Here is a 16,523-nt window from a genome sequence, read left to right on the forward strand (position 1 = left end):
TACACTTCCGCAAAGGCGTATTATCTATGTGCCAGAGAAGTTGCCTAGCAAGTACGGCGTTCATTCTGAAGAGTACGTACCGATACGTAAGGTAACGCCGGTAGTGGCAGGAATGTGAACTGTTTGGAAACACTTACTGAGGTGAGGTTTTTCTTACTGTCGGGATATGGCGAGAGGGTTAAGACGATTACTTACGTATTTGTTGACATTAACTTGGACGGTCAACATGGACACGGAACATTTGATTTGTGTTGTGGAATGCTGCGGTACGCAACCGATTATAAATACCTTGCGTACGACTTTTCCGCGCAAAACAGTTTGATAGAGGTTATGGTAGCACACGGACTTTACAGACCGCCATCTGTTGCTACGACGTTCAAGTTATACCGTACGCGTTCTCAAGTTCAGATTGAACGCCTTGAATAATAGGCAACTTCTCTGACATAAAAGCTGAAACTCGCTTAAAACCGCTGACTCATATCAGTGACGTCATGACACACTTTGAAATGAACACCCAGTATACATAATAATTTTTAGCTGCTGATTTTCATTTCCCAAGATTAGATCTCAGATAATGTTTCAACTCCGTCATAAACATTTTTTTTTCGAAGTCATGTTTTGTAATGAAATATTATTTTAACAGTATTTTTTTAATAATTACCTTAATAGGCTATATGTATTTAATTTTTAATCCAGAAAATTTGATATATATTTTTACCGACGATTTTTTCAGTTATTCAGTAGTACTGTATAACAGATGCCAATTATTCTTTGGAACATTGCCCTCATACTTACGACAGTCTAATGACTTCCAGCTAAGACAGAAAAGCCAGCCGTAATACTAGAATTGTGGACGAATTTTATTTCCCCACTATTCACTTTAATAGCAGATGTTCCCTCCTATTATATGGTGTTGTGTTATTCTTAAGCCCAAGCGTGTGAGAAGTGCGCGTGGCAAGTCATAAACTCTCCAAGAATTACAAGAGAAGAACGCTACTACAGTCTGTTTCACATACATAGTCCATCAAATGCACATTTCATGTCTAAAGTCATTTTGAAGCCAAGATATCAATAAAATAAAATACGTAATGGTATCTTTGTGGTACTTCAGTTGAACACTTTTATTTTCGAATTATTCCCGCTAGTGTTCTCTTTCAAATGTCTGTTTCTTCAACTACCGTTTTCTAAACCTTTTATTGAGGTAACAATTCTCCCGTACTACGGTTTCCTACGTAAACTTTTCGTATGTTCTCCATAATTTACAATATTTTCTTCTATTAACAATTCAGAAAACGTAGTAGCACGTCTGCCTCCAGACTAGACGGCCCGAGTTCTTTTCCCTGCGGGGTCAGAAATTTTCGTGTAAAATTTCTACCACAGGATTTGGAGAGATGGCGGAGCACAACTTCTAAACACTAGATTGTGCATCAATAAGCTTGGTGTTAAATCCCAAATCTCTCCACAGTGCATACGAATAGAAGGTATTATCACAGTCTACTATATACAGTCACGAAGCTTGAGTTTTGAGGGTGCTAGAAACAATAGACTGTGACGGTTCTATTTTGCATTGCCTGTAATGAGGCGATATTAGCGATCCTAGGGTGAGCAACTATCTAATGTTTGCATATTTACTACGTATTGAGCTTCGCGACTGTATATACTAGACTGTGGTATTATGTCACTGTTGATAGTGAATCGTCCGTCGGACGGAGACGTTGAGCCTCGCGGCCACCTTGGTGCTATTTAACAGGAATAGACTACGTGTCTGCATCGGGTTTCCCCTTCTCCCTTTCTCATCATCATCACGCTCATCCTCATCCATTCCCTACAATACACTTACACGAATACTTACACATACACACACACACACCTTAATACAAGACGTAATTCTTCACAGATTCACATCTTGGAAAAAATACTCAGAAATCATCAGTGGGGTAATCCTATTAACCCCCTTGGTAGCACGAGGGTTAATGCAGTCCCTTCCTAATAGTGTATGATGATGGGTGAGGGCAGGGACTAGCATAATGATTTAGGCTACAACTGTGCGGCGTTGCTCCTCAGGGCACTCGGCTTTCAGTTTTGGAGGTCGTCGAAGTTTCTTGGCTTGATTGCAATAGAACACCAATATAACGAGCGCCAATCTAATAAATTATATTTACTGTCATCATGATGCCAGTTTATTTCTCTTCCCACAGTTCAAGTTTCTATAAATTGACGTATTAAGACAGTCATTTTATACTTTTTTATGTCTATCAATGTACAGAACATCCATTAATAAAAATAATAAAGTCAAATGGGGGTAATTTACTTTTAGATTTGAAATGTTATGTATAGGTGAAATGTAGGAAGTTGGAAAGAATTCATGGGAGACGTGTATACAGAATGTTGAAAAACCACTCGTTTAGCAGAACGAATTTTTATGATGCGTGATAAATTGAGCCTAGATACTCTAATCCAGAGACAATATTTTTTTTTGCTACAAATTCAGAACATGGAATATTTTTTTATTTGGTTATTTAACGACGCTATATCAACTACAAGGTTATTTAGCGTCGATGGGATTGGTGATAGCGAGATGGTATTTGGCGAGATGAGGCCGAGGATTCGCCATAGATTACCTGACATTTGCCTTACGGTTGAGGAAAACCTCGGAAAAAACCCAACCAGGTAATCAGCCCAAGCGGGAATCGAACCCGCGCCCGAACGCAACTCCGGATCGGCAGGCAAGCGCCTTAGCCGACAGAGCTACGCCGGTGGCTCAACATGGAATATGAACGTGGTAAGAACTGTATAAAGTTTTAGAAGTGAGAAATAATAACAAAATAATTATAAACTTATTAAAAATCATGGCCGTTCACATGTGATTTCAAATGATTAGTTTCATACCTGTAGTCATTTAACAAGAAACGTTTGTTTTGGTCTCTTCTATCATTCCTAGAAGTTTGGGTATTGATTTTAGTTGTACCCTATATAACAGCTTTATTTCCATCGATTTTATATTTTACGTAAACATACAGAACTGCCCTCACTCAAGCTCTCTAAGGAATTCTTTACTTTTCTGCTCCGAGATGGGAAAAATGCTCCGAGGTCGTAAGGTACAAACATCATTTATACGGTTTGTCATCTGTGAAAAGTAACAACAATTTTCCTTCCCCTACTCCCGTAATACTTTTCACCTTCTTAGATCTTCGCCGGTCCAAGAGTAAATACGGTCACGGAACTTTGCCTTGTTTCGTTTCTACTTTGATTTAATTATGAACGAAGAGTAAAACATCGCAGACACCGCAGTCTGATTGTACCGTAAATATGGCGGGAGGCTACCGCAGGAAAAAAAGGACGAGGAAAGAATAAAATTAATAGAAACACCAACCTCAAATGGTGCAAAGATACTTTTAATTCCTTCTATGTTACCTAATCTTTATCCCTTATGTTTATGGCCTTGAAAATTAGGACAAGGACAACAAACAAAATAATAATAATAATAATAATAATAATAATAATAATAATAATAATAATAATAATAATAATAACAGTGAAAATCACAGTAATTCAAAGACTTCGAGTTCGTTCCCACTTACCTCCGTTTTGATCGGCGGTCCCGTTGACATTGAGGTTTCCATTAGCAACATCGGCTGCCGTGTTTTCAGGGTTCGTGTTGCTGTTATTCACATTGGCAGTGGTGTCGGCTGTGGGTGCTGCAGTCGGTCGCTTGCGGCCTAAGTATCCTTTCTTGAACAGCACATCCTGACGAGGTGTTGTTATCTTAGTGTACTCCTCTGTAACACAGAAAAGATAAACATTTTTCCAGTATATACAGCAATATTTATTTACAGCTTTTATTTACAGTATATATGTGCACTTCACTCTACGGTATCATTGTGCTCATCTTATTTTTCCTTATTCTAAGGTAAAAATACAGTCTAATTAAGCTTATATCAGAGGATAGAAGTAAACAGATAGAGGGCTGCTTATCGAACGGGACATGGAGCAACCTTGCAGCATAAAGAGGCTTTCTGTGCACCCATGGTGGAATGAGTTGCTTGTCGACTGTGCCGGAATAATACGCATTCCTCTCCAGCTTCCTACTTCGTATACCACACCTCTTGTGGCGATCTGCCGTTCCTCAAAGTGCTATATGTATGAGTCGTCAGACAAACAGGAAACTGTGGGGGGGGGGGTTCGGTGACTTGATACAGAACTGAGTCGTCTAGAAGTCACCACCACTTCCATCTACCAATCCTTGAACAAATCGCGAAGAACATTACTGAGGCGGACGGAGATTCTGACGCAATATAACGTGGATCACTTCCTGTATCCGTCACGTACCTTTATCTTCGTAGTTGAAAGTCGCCATTCAAACTTGGTATATGGACACTTTTAAAAAGCATGTTTTGTTACCGAAAATGTCAAACTTTTTACAAAAATACTATATACAGTCATTTGTCACATGGCTTAGAACTTTGTCATCGTCCAGGAGACACTATCAAAATAATTCATTCACTACTTCCGCTTATGTGGACATAGCAATGTGCTGAAAAGTGTTTTTCTCTTTCCTATTAAGAGAACATAATTATTTACAAGTGTTGCCTTGCCACATAAATTTCAAGCTTGATAAGGTTCATTGTACACTAAAGACAAGAATTACTGCAGGTTTCCAATCATGTAATTCGAAGAAAGGGCAGTGTCCTAGCCCATTAACTCAGATCAACTCTGTACTCTAACCTTCAATAATCTACTATGAAAGAACAAAATCCAATCTGGTTATCAGTTACGATGTTAATTAGAAAACGACTAAAATTTCCATTGAGTAAGTACGTCTACAATGTAGATTAAGTGATCCGACATACATCTATTATTTGCTTTCTTATAGCTACTCATCTTTCATTCCGAAAAAAGGCAAGAAAAAACATTACAGAAAGATCGCAATCCTATATCACTGACAAAGAATGTATATTTATTTGATCCTCAGTCGCCGATATAAAATGAATGAATTCCTGGGTAACTTCACTTAATGTCCCACCAGATATCCTGCATTTCATTTAAAGTCGTCGTCTTCGCCCACATATCATCGTCGCCCGCAGGTCGTCGTCACAAGTCACCGTCACCCGCAGACCTTCACAAGCCACCGTCGAACCCAAGTCGCTGTCAAAAGTAATTGTCGCCGTCAAAAGTGATCGTCGCCACAAATCGCCGTCAAAAGTGATCGTCGCCAACAAGTCGCCGTCAAAAGTGATCGTCGCCAACAAGTCGCCGTCAAAAGTGATCGTCGCCAAAAAGTCGCCGTCAAAAGTGATCGTCGCCCACAAGTCGCCGTCAAAAGTGATCGTCGCCCACAAGTCGCCGTCAAAAGTGGTCGTCGCTCAAGTCGCCGTCAAAAGTGATCGTCGCCCACAAGTCGCCGTCAAAAGTGATCGCCGCACACAAGTCGCCGTCAAAAATGATCGTCGCTCACAAGTCGCCGTCAAAAGTGATCGTCGCCCACAAATCGCCGTCAAAAGTGATCGTCGCCCACAAGTCGCCGTCAAAAGTGATCGTCGCCCACAAGTCGCCGTCAAACGTGATCGTCGCCCACAAGTCGCCGTCAAAAGTGATCGTCGCCCACAAGTCGCCGTCAAAAGTGATCGTCGCCCACAAGTCGCCGTCAAACGTGATAGTCGCCCACAAGTCGCCTTTAAAAGTGAAGTCGCCCACAAGTCAACGTCATAAGTGATCGTCGCCCACAAGTCGCCGTCAAAAGTGATCGTCGCCCACAAGTCGCCTTCAAAAGTGAAGTCGCCCACAAGTCAACGTCATAAGTGATCGTCGCCCACAAGTCGCCGTCAAAAGTGATCGTCGTCAACAAGTCGCCATCAAAAGTGATCGTCGTCAACAAGTCGCCGTCAAAAGTGATCGTCGCCCACAAGTCGCCGTCAAGAGAGATCGTCGCATACAACTCGCCATCACAAGTAATTCACAAGTCATCGTGACCTAAACGCCATCGTCACAATCCACAATCAATATCGCTATCCTAATCATAGCTATTTATTTACTTCGAGCTGCTCTGGAGTATATTTCGCAATATTAATGAAGATTCAAGAAATATATATTACGGTTCAATATTCAGGCTACTGACAGTATCGGAAGTTATAAAAGATACAAATGTAGACAAAATAAGGCATATGTAACATTCCTTCATGTATACAACTTACTTACTTACTGGATTTTAAGGAACCCGTAGGTTTATTGCCGCCCTCACATAAGCCCGCCATTGGTCCCTATCCTGAGCAAGATTAATCCAGTCTCTACCATCATATCCTACCTCCCTCAAATCCATTTTAATATTATCTTCCCATCTACGTCTCGGCCTCCCCAAAGGTGTTTTTCCCTCCGGCCTCCCAACTAACACTCTATATGCATTTCTGGATTCGCCCATCTCAAACGTCTGGATTTTATGTTCCTAATTATGTCAGGTGAAGTATACAATGCGTGCAGCTCTGCATTGTGTAACTTTCTCCATTCTCCTGTAACTTCATCCTTCTTAGCCTCAAATATTTTCCTAAGAACCTTATTTTCAAACACCCTTAATCTCTGTTCCTCTCTCAAAGTGAGAGTCCATGTTTCACAACCATACAGAACAACCGGTAATATAACTGTTTTATAAATTCTAACTTTCAGATTTTTTGACAGAAGACTAGATGACAAGAGCTTCTCAACCGAATAATAACAGGCATTTCCTATATTTATTCTGTGTTTAATTTCCTCCCGAGTGTCATTTATATTTATTACTGTTGCTCCAAGATATTTGAATTTTTCCACCTCTTCGAAGGATAAATCTCCAATTTTTATAGTTCCATTCCGTACAATATTCTGGTCACGAGACATAATCATATAGGTCTACTTAGTCTTTTCGGAATTTACTTCCAACCCTATCGCTTTACTTGCTTCAAATAGAATTTCCGCGTTTTCCCTAATCGTTTGTGAATTTTCTCCTAACATATTCACGTCATCCGCATAGACAAGAAGCTGATGTAACCCGTTCAATTCCAAACCCTCTGTGTTATCCTGAACTTTCCTAATGGCATATTCTAGAGCGAAGTTTAAAAGTAAAGGTGATAGTGCATCTCCCTGCTTTAGCCCGCAGTGAATTTGAAAAGCATCAGATATAAAATGGCCTATACGGACTCTGCTGTAAGTTTCACTAAGACACATTTTAATTAATCGAACTAGATTCTTGGGAATACCAAATTCAATAAGAATATTATATAAAACTTCTCTCTTAACCGAGTCATACGCCTTTTTGTAATCTATGAATAACTGATGTACTGTACCCTTATACTTCCATTTTTTCTCCAATATCTGTCGAATACAAAAAAAATTGATCAATAGTCGATCTGTTACGCCTAAAACCACACTGATGATCCTCATGTATACAACAGATAAAATAAATTTAAAATTCCACTGAGCGGTTGGGAAAAAAAAATTATTGATGACATTTTTGCATTAAGAATTACCACAAATTATTTTTTTTTTAATTTTTGCTGAAGATGAAAATAATCCTAATTTTTTTTTTACCTACTGTGTAAAATGCTACCACATTGATATTGTATATTAATTTCAGCCTTCTGGATACAATAGTTTCTTAAAAAAGTGCAGCAATGTCACAAAAATAAAAAAGTGCAGAAAAATGGTGTCAAAATTTCCATATCATACAATGTTAAATTCCTCAATTTTGAGAGCACTTTTCTCAGAAGTGATAAAAGATACAAATGTAGGAAAAATAGGCCATATCTAACATACTTTTATGTATCGAATTAGCTAAATAAATTCAAAATTCCTCTGAGCGGTTGGCAAAAAGAAATTTTTCATTGATAACATTTTTTATATTAAGAATTATTCCAATATTTTTGCTGAAGTTAGGGCTAAAAGCTGACAATTAGAAGAAATAAAATCATATTATTATTTTACGCATATTAAACTGCCGAAAAACAATACAAAATTTTTCTTTCTTTTTTTAATTCGGTGTACAGACTCCCCTTAAGCATCAGGAGTCATAATGCAGATGATGCTGGTTATGTTACGTATAATACATAATTTCTACTACATACTAATTTTTGGTAGAGATTTTCATGGAGGTACCAAGCTTTCATGCTATGCGCATATTTTGGTGTCTTCCTGAAACCTGATATTAAATGTACATAAGATTAGACTTTTGTTATTTGGGAGTCAACGTGGTGACAAATATCCACTTTTGATAGTATTCGAACGAAGGCCACACTTTGGCAAATGACAAATGAACTTTGGCGGGTTTGAAAGTAAGATCACAATCTAGTATATAGTCTCGAAGCTCAATAAATAATGAATATGCATCCATAGATAGTTGATAACCACTGGGATTGCTACTATCGCCTCAATACAGACAATGCAAAATAGTATCTGCACAGTCTATTGTTCCTAGCAACCTCAACAACTCAAGCTTCGTGACTGTATATACTAGACTGTGATAAGATTGTAGCTATTATTTCTGTATTATTAGTTACTATTAAAATAAAAATGCAAATTAAGAAACACAAGCAACACCAAAATGATAACGGGACCGTTGTTCCACGTCTGTGTTATAGGGCCTACAAGAATTACGATAAAGATAGGCTATATTTTCTTCCTTCTTTTTTTTTTTTTTTGCTATCCCTCAAATTCTCTAAGAAGCTGAAAATGGCAGCTTTAAGAATTGTATCGGAAACAGTGTTAAACTTGAAATTCTTGTAAAGCAAACAAGGTCCTCTTGCTGAACGCTGGAATACGAGGCCTCTTTGGAGATCGAAATGGATTTCCTTTGCGGCGGGCAACTCGCGCAGTTCCTCAGTCTCCCCAGAACCCAGACATCACCGAATGTTTCTCGTCTTATTGATCTAGGCTATATCCGCGTGTAATGGAGCAGTGAACTCGGGCCCAATATGGGGCTCTGAAACGGAGAAGATTGAAGTATCTTGAGAATTCAAAGCTAAAGATCTAAACCAAACCAAATTATAACGCATGGTCAAGTAGGTTAATGTGATACAGTAATAAAAAGTGGGGCTAATCTGATACAGACTTTAAAATATACCAATGGCTCACTTTGAAATGCTTAAAACTGCGATTATAGAAGTACATTTTATGCTCTTTAAGGAGAAATACACAACAAAGCTTAAAAAAACCATTATCAGCCTCATAAATGTATTAAATATAAGGCAATTTTTTTTGCTTGAAAAAAAAAACTGACATGATAATCTTTTACATTTGTTATTGCTCTTGAATGAATAAAAGTAAAATAATTTTTTTATTTTCCTTTTATTCAGAAGTGTCAGCTTCAATTTTCTATGAAGAAAAGCTGTGAATGTAGATCAGTCTAGCAGTACAGTAATTAGTGTCTGAATGACAAGGGCTATGATGATATAATTTTTAGGGCTATTATGATATTATAATTTACAATGAAAGAAATTTACCAAGTTGATCAATTTTCTAATGTAACATAAAGTAATTTATTACCTCTTGAGGGGTATTTCATAATTTCTCAGCTTTTGAGGGATGTCTGAATTTACATGTTTGAATGTCATCTACAATACAGTATAAGTTAAAACAATGGCACATATAGACTTATTTACCTAACAATTTTAGCTTCATAGTCACTCTTCTTACTGTTAAAATATAACACAATATTGGAAAATACATTTACCATTATTTAAAAATGCATTTTAATTTATTTTAGTAATACAAATTGTGTCATACTTCTATCAGTCTAATTCCTTACAAAATATTAAATTTGGACATACTGCCAATACTAGAAAATTGCTCTAAGTGTTGAAGTTTCGGTACATTTTATAAATTTTTATGGAAAAAAGTCATTACGAAAGTTGCTAAATCTTAGTCAATTTTAATGTGATTTCAAACAAACTTTTACAGGTGACACATTAAGCACCTGTGTGTTTCAAAACAGCATTACTTCATTTCTCTGTATAATATGGTCATATGTATCAGAATAGCCTTATAGGTGTATCACAATAGCCTTATTTCATTTCTCTGTGTAATATGGCCAGATTTAAAGCACTGTATCAAAATAGCCCTGCAGGTGTTTCACAATAGTCCAAAAAGGAGAATATTATGATGCACTGGTTTTGTTGCAACTTTATCCATTATTACAAATAAAAAATAAATCTAACTCCAAATCCTTCATACACCTATGTCTAGAGTAGCACATTACTTAATTTTTTAAAGTTTGTATATGCTTTGATAGAAAAATTACAGCCAAAGATTGATTTTTTTTGTATCATAATAGCCTTACTTTACCCTATGTAATAATAATTATGTATGTCATATTTCGGAACAGTGATATGACATCACAACTGAGCACCTGTTGAAGGTTAGAAACGATAACGGAAAGCGACTAGAAGGTAAATTACAACTGAATAGAGCGTTGTCTGAATGTTCGTGTGAACAGAAAAATATTAAATTCATAACTTTAACGCAGTGTCAGATCGCCACTTACAAGAACCATAGTTTAAATAAGACATTTCTCTATTTAAATTTATTTCATGCCATACATATACTTCGTTCAGAATTGCCGTAGTGCTGCATAAGATGAATATCGTTTTAATTACTAGTATAATACAGAGCCTTCAACTTAAGACGCAACCCTGGTCACGGCAGGCGGACGGACGGGTAAGCCGGTCTCTCAAGCGAGAAAACTCAGCGGTGTTATGCGATCCGGCATGCAAGTAGTGTTAGTTTCTCCTCTGTAAGATGTATACGTGTTTGGTCAGTTTTAGTTTTCATTTAACATGTTTGGTGAACTGTGCTCTGTTTAAGTTTAAACTTATCATGGTGATTACCACTGAACAGAGGGGTTTTTACTTTTGACGTATCCAAAGAAGAAATCCTACAAAAGTTGTCGTCGTAAATTTCGTCGATTCCCTGATGCAACTGTCCCAAATAGGGCCACGATTTCAAGACTATTCAGGAAATTTTGTTTCACTGGTTCAGTTTTAGACAGGAAGAAAAACAAGAGACGCACTGTATTAACAGAGCAAAATCTTGATGTTATCGGAGCACTCTTAGAGGCAAGTACGAAAAAATCTATCTCGCGTGTAGCTACATAGAGATCATTTTGAACATCTGTTGTCTTAAGGTAAGGAAATAAACACCATTCAATTAATTTTACAGAAGATAAACTAACATTAGATATGGGCAGAAAGAATGCATGCCGGGGCCTTTAGCAGTTCAATTATCGCACAACGCCGCTGGGTATTACCGCTTGAGAGTACGGCCCTCTTGCCGGTTCCTGGGTTGCGTCTTAAGTTGAAGGCCCTGTAGTAGGCCCTACCGAAACTATTATTAAACGTAATGTTATTTAAAGCTCAGTTTAATATTAAAAATGATGATGCTGATGTGATTACAAATACTGACAGGTGGAAATACAAATCAAAAAAAAAATTCCATATGGGTATAGATTTCCAAGGCGCACTGCAGTATATCCTTCCAAAACCGCAAATTACTATCCGCAATAGGAAGAGTGCATGGATTTTGTTTCCTCTGAAATTGCATTTTTCTGATGGTAAAAATATGATTTCATAGTAATTAGTGGAAACTTTAGAAGAGATGAGATTATCTCTTATTAGAAACCAAATAAAGTACAAATAAAAAAATTACGTGACTTAAGAACGCAGTTAATTGTTGTTGTTCTGCAACGTCACGCCAACAATTTTCCCAGTCAGAGCAGCTGGAACTTCTACGAATCGTATTTTGAATTATTACTAGTGCTCGTTCTTAAACAGTTGTAGTAGAAATTTACTGACCTCTATTCTTGCTGAAGGGAAGACTACAAAGAAATATTATATCTGGGATTCTGTGCCAATGTGCAGAAACACTTTGCTTTCATCACATGTGCACCGGACAATTCAGAGAGCACTTGCCACTTTCGCAATTGAGTTGGACACAGACTACAGCATTATGGCCGTAACTTCCTCGACCAGTACTGTTTACAGAATTAGAGGAAAATAATTTTATAAAAGTAGCACAAAATAAAAAGAATATTCATAATTCAACAAGAACCCATGCCAGTGCTTATTTTGTGGCCTTGGTACCGCAAATTTCGACCTATTCAAGACATTCATTGGAAGCTAGCGTATTATCTGGTTGGACCTTTTTGAAATATTCAACAGACTTTTCTTTTGGATACATATAGAGAGTGTTTAAAAAAGGATCCAATATTTTAGGAGGTGCTAGTACGCATCAAAATAAGAAAATAATGTCTAATAAACATGAGTCCTATACCAGATACTTTCTGAGATCTGAACACTTCTTCATAGGAGGTGCTCAATGTGACGTCCATTCATGGCAATGGATTCCTCTGTCTTTCGGCTTAAGGAATCGCGCACTCTTTGAGATTTGTTTTGATACGTTAATAAGAAAGTCCTGATAACGATCCCCAGTTAAGCTCTGTGGTAGCAAGTATGGCCCTATTAATATATCACCAAGAACGTCTGCCCATAAGTTGCTTGAGAATCGGTGCTGATGCCTTGTTTCTTCAACTGAATGGGATTTTCATCAGCCCACACATGCTGATTACGAAAATTCATAACACCAACTCTGCTGAACCCCGCTCATATCCGGAACCAGACTTTTGTTGTCAGTATTCCTTACAACGTATCAGTATTCCATGCCAGGGGTGTCAACTAAAGTATGATTATCTACTAGTCTGCTGTATTGTAGGGCAGAGAAATGCATTGCCATAAATGGACGTCACATAGAGCAACTCCTATGAACAAGTGTTCAGATCTCAGAAAGTATATGTTGTATAACCCATGTTTATTATACATTATTTTCTTGTTTTGATGCATACTATCACCTCCTAAAATATTGGATACGTTTTAACACCCTGTATAATGAACAATCGGAATCAGACAACAATACTACAGTCCACACCTGTGGAGTAACGGCTAGCGCGTCTGGCCGCGAAACCAGGTGGCCCGGGTTCGAATCCCGATCGGGGCAAGTTACCTGGTTGAGGTTTTTTCCGGGGTTTTCCCTCAACCCAATATGAGCAAATGCTGGGTAACTTTCGGTGCTGGACCCCGGACTCATTTCACCGGCATTATCACCTTCATCTCATTCAGACGCTAAATAACCTAAGCTGTTGATAAAGCGTCGTAAAATAACCTACTAAAACAATACTACAAGACAACGATCATAATCTCAATAAGAGACGTATGCTCAGGGTTGTGTCCAATGTTCGTGGGCACTCTCTAATATTAATCGCCTATTAAATTTATAATGAAAATGTAATCCATGTTGAAACAAAACTTGTGTGATTCCATATCAGTATGTCATTTAAAACTATTTTTGTTAAGTCACATTATTGTATATCTTCATGAAAAGTAATTTTCAAAAGGGTGGATTAAATACATTTTCGTAAATTAAAGAGCTGAATTAATGCAATGAGTAATAAAACACAGTTAGGCTAGTTTTATAGTTTCATCTATTGCTGTTTTGAATAACGAACATATACAGAGTGGAGTAATATAACTGTGCAGATTTTAACAGCTTATTCCTTGGATAGAATACAACAAAAATTCTAATATCATATTAGTCAGAAATGAATAATTTTCTCAGAAAAAAATCCCCTAGATATTAACACTGTTTCACTCGGTAAGTACTATTTCATTTTTACTCTTATCATTAGAGAAACTGACAATCACCCTTAGGATCCGAGACAAATTAAGAATGAAGTGAAGTTACAGTGCAACGGAGTACAGATGGAGTGAAGTGGCGCGTTGAGTTTTCTTTACCTGTGCGTTAGTGTAAAATGCGGTTCGTGATCAGAGGTATTACTCGACCAAGGCGATTGGAGCCGCGGGCGTAATGTGAACTATCGCGATGCGGTATTACGAACGCAGGAGCAGTAGCGCCACGGCTCCGGGCTGCAGGACTCCACTGGCCTTGGTCGAGTAATATAGTATTCTATTGTCTCTCCTTACAAAACGAACTCAGGTCATCACAGTGCATTTTCAATTCATAGTGAACAGTTTTTTCGAGCTAGTTGCAAGTATGTATATGGTTGTTCATCGTAATGCTAACGCCTTCAACGTCGCCGAGGGACATGAAAATCTTGTGAGGTATGTACTCTACTTCATTTTCCACCGCCACTAGATTGTACTATTAACAGTAGAATATAACGCAGCACATTGACGTCGCTGTTTACATTCACAGTATGTCTGTCTACTATGTTCAAGGAACTCTACAGTCAAGTTGTGCGTACATTGGTTGCTGAAGTATCCCGGATCCTAAGTCTGCTGATAATAAATTATTTATCCCTTTGCAATTTTTCAATAAAATAATCACTCTTCTTGCAAATTAAATAGATTATCACGTATCGTTATTTCCTTCCATTAGTAAGTCTGGCAATCCTGCTGGAATGACTAAGAGACGAAACTCTGCTTCTTTCGTAGGCGAGACGGCAGTGCGTTGTTGCCAAACTGCAGTATTTTAATTTTTTAATTAACTATGCACTTCATTACAAAACGCATAACAGGTATTGTATTTATTTTTATGTATTCTATTGCAACGTTCAAACTGCACAGTTACATTACTTCCACCTTCATAATGACTTTTTGCCACCGTCGTAGCTCAGTCGGTAGCGCGTTTGCCTGCATATCCGTAGTTGTGTTCCAACGTGGATTCGATTCCCGCTTGAGCTAACTACCTCGTTGGTTTTCCCCGAGGTTTTCTCCAACCGTAAGACGGATGTTAAGTAATCTATGGCGAATCCTCGCCGAATACCCTCTCGCTATCACCAATTCCTTCTTCTTCTTTCCCTTAGTTTAACCTCTCCCTTTTAGGTTCTAATTACACGACCTACGCCACCTGGGCCTTACAGGGCTGCGACCTGTCGGGAGAGGAATTAAATTATGGATCACATACATACTTTTTTGACCACACAAGGACATGGAAGGCCTCCCCGGATGAGGGATCAGCTCAATGCCAGGGCCACCTCCAATACAACATAAACATTCAAGACATTACACAGCATTCACTCACACATATGAAAGGGTTAAGGGAAGGATCGCCGTCCATGGCCGGACTTTCAAGAGGTACAATCCCGGCATTTGCCTGGAAATAACTGAGGAAGCCATGAGAAACTCAGTTAGGATTGCCGGCCTCTTGGATCGAACCCCGGACCTCCCGAATGCAAGGCCAGCCCTCTACCACGCCGCTAGCCCGCTCGGTTATAACCAATTCCATGAACGCTAAATAACTCGGTAGTAGATACAGCGTTGTTTAATAATCAAGTAAAAATAATGACTTTATTGCATAATATTTGTCAACTTGTCAAGTATTACGTCCAATGGAATTTCATAACATGCTAGTTTGGACCTCTTAGATTAACAATACCGTACTCTATTAACTGTCTTGAGGCAACCCAAAATAAAATGGTCTGCGTAGGCCTATGACCTGAAACACGGCCAACTAGGACCTTAGGTCCAATTTGGCTGATGGTCCTAGTTGGCCGTGTTGTTCACAGATGAGTCTGCACACTGACGTCAAATTTATTGTGAGATGCTTCAGTAGAAAAGAAAATGCACCGTCTTCAATGAGTTGTTTGTCTAAACCATGTTAGCTCCCCTTCTAATTAAATAATAAAGAAACAAAATAAAGATAAGAATAGAGTACAATTGTGTTACTGCACTATTTCACATTCAACGTAAAATAAGGAGATATTCACTAAGGGTGGCGATCAGGAACAGACACAGACGAAGGAAGAGGATGTCATTTATCCTTAGTCCAATCGCTGATCAAAGAATAGCAGTCTGAAAAATGCTTCACTACAGCCGCTTTCAAGACAAAGTCTCTGAGGGGCTTTCAGAAAGCGAATTCAATTTATTTTGTAATCGATCATTTGACAATGTTTTATCAACTACTAGGTTATTTAGCGTCGATAACATTGGTGTTGGCGAGATGATATCTCTTGGGAAGAGGCCGAGGATTAGCCATATGATTACCCGATATATGACTTACAGTTTGAGGGAACTTCGCAAAAATCCCAACCAGCTAATCAGCCCAACCTCGAATCAAAACCACGTCTGGGAACTTTACGAAATCTGAATGCAAAAGCGCATACCTCCTGATCTATACCGGTGGCAAAGTGAAGATTGAATTTACAGTACGTAAGGTACTCTTTTATAGAGTAGGTACAGAATTATTTCAACATGAGTTACTAGTACGAAGGCCGAAACTGGTAATTGGAATTAGGTACAACAGTCTATAGTGCGATAATATGCACAAAAGAAATGAAGCCTGTATCGAAATGAATGGCCACCATTTTCAAAAATGTGTTTAAATATCCATATTACGATTATTTTTCAATTTAACTTTATTCTTTATATTGTACGCTAATGTGCTGTAGACAGTATAATATACACTGCGTAATGAATACGTCCGAATGGATAGCTCAATTCGTGAGTAAAAATACTTATGTTAATACAGTACTGTAGTTTGTTTAAACAAAAACCCAA

General features: G+C 38.1%; 1 protein-coding gene across 6 annotated transcripts in view; it reads right to left on the minus strand.

Moving 5' to 3' along the window:
- Window positions 1–16,523, minus strand: part of LOC138707688 (serine-rich adhesin for platelets-like) — a 554,966-nt gene that overhangs the window by 138,875 nt on the left and 399,568 nt on the right. For all 6 annotated transcript variants that reach the window (XM_069837489.1, XM_069837483.1, XM_069837484.1 and 3 more), the window contains one exon: window positions 3,582–3,779. In XM_069837489.1, the coding sequence (XP_069693590.1) occupies window positions 3,582–3,779 (198 nt within the window). The remainder of the gene's footprint in view (window positions 1–3,581; window positions 3,780–16,523) is intronic.

Source organism: Periplaneta americana, chromosome 10, assembly GCF_040183065.1.
Source record: "Periplaneta americana isolate PAMFEO1 chromosome 10, P.americana_PAMFEO1_priV1, whole genome shotgun sequence".
Lineage (NCBI taxonomy): Eukaryota > Metazoa > Arthropoda > Insecta > Blattodea > Blattidae > Periplaneta > Periplaneta americana.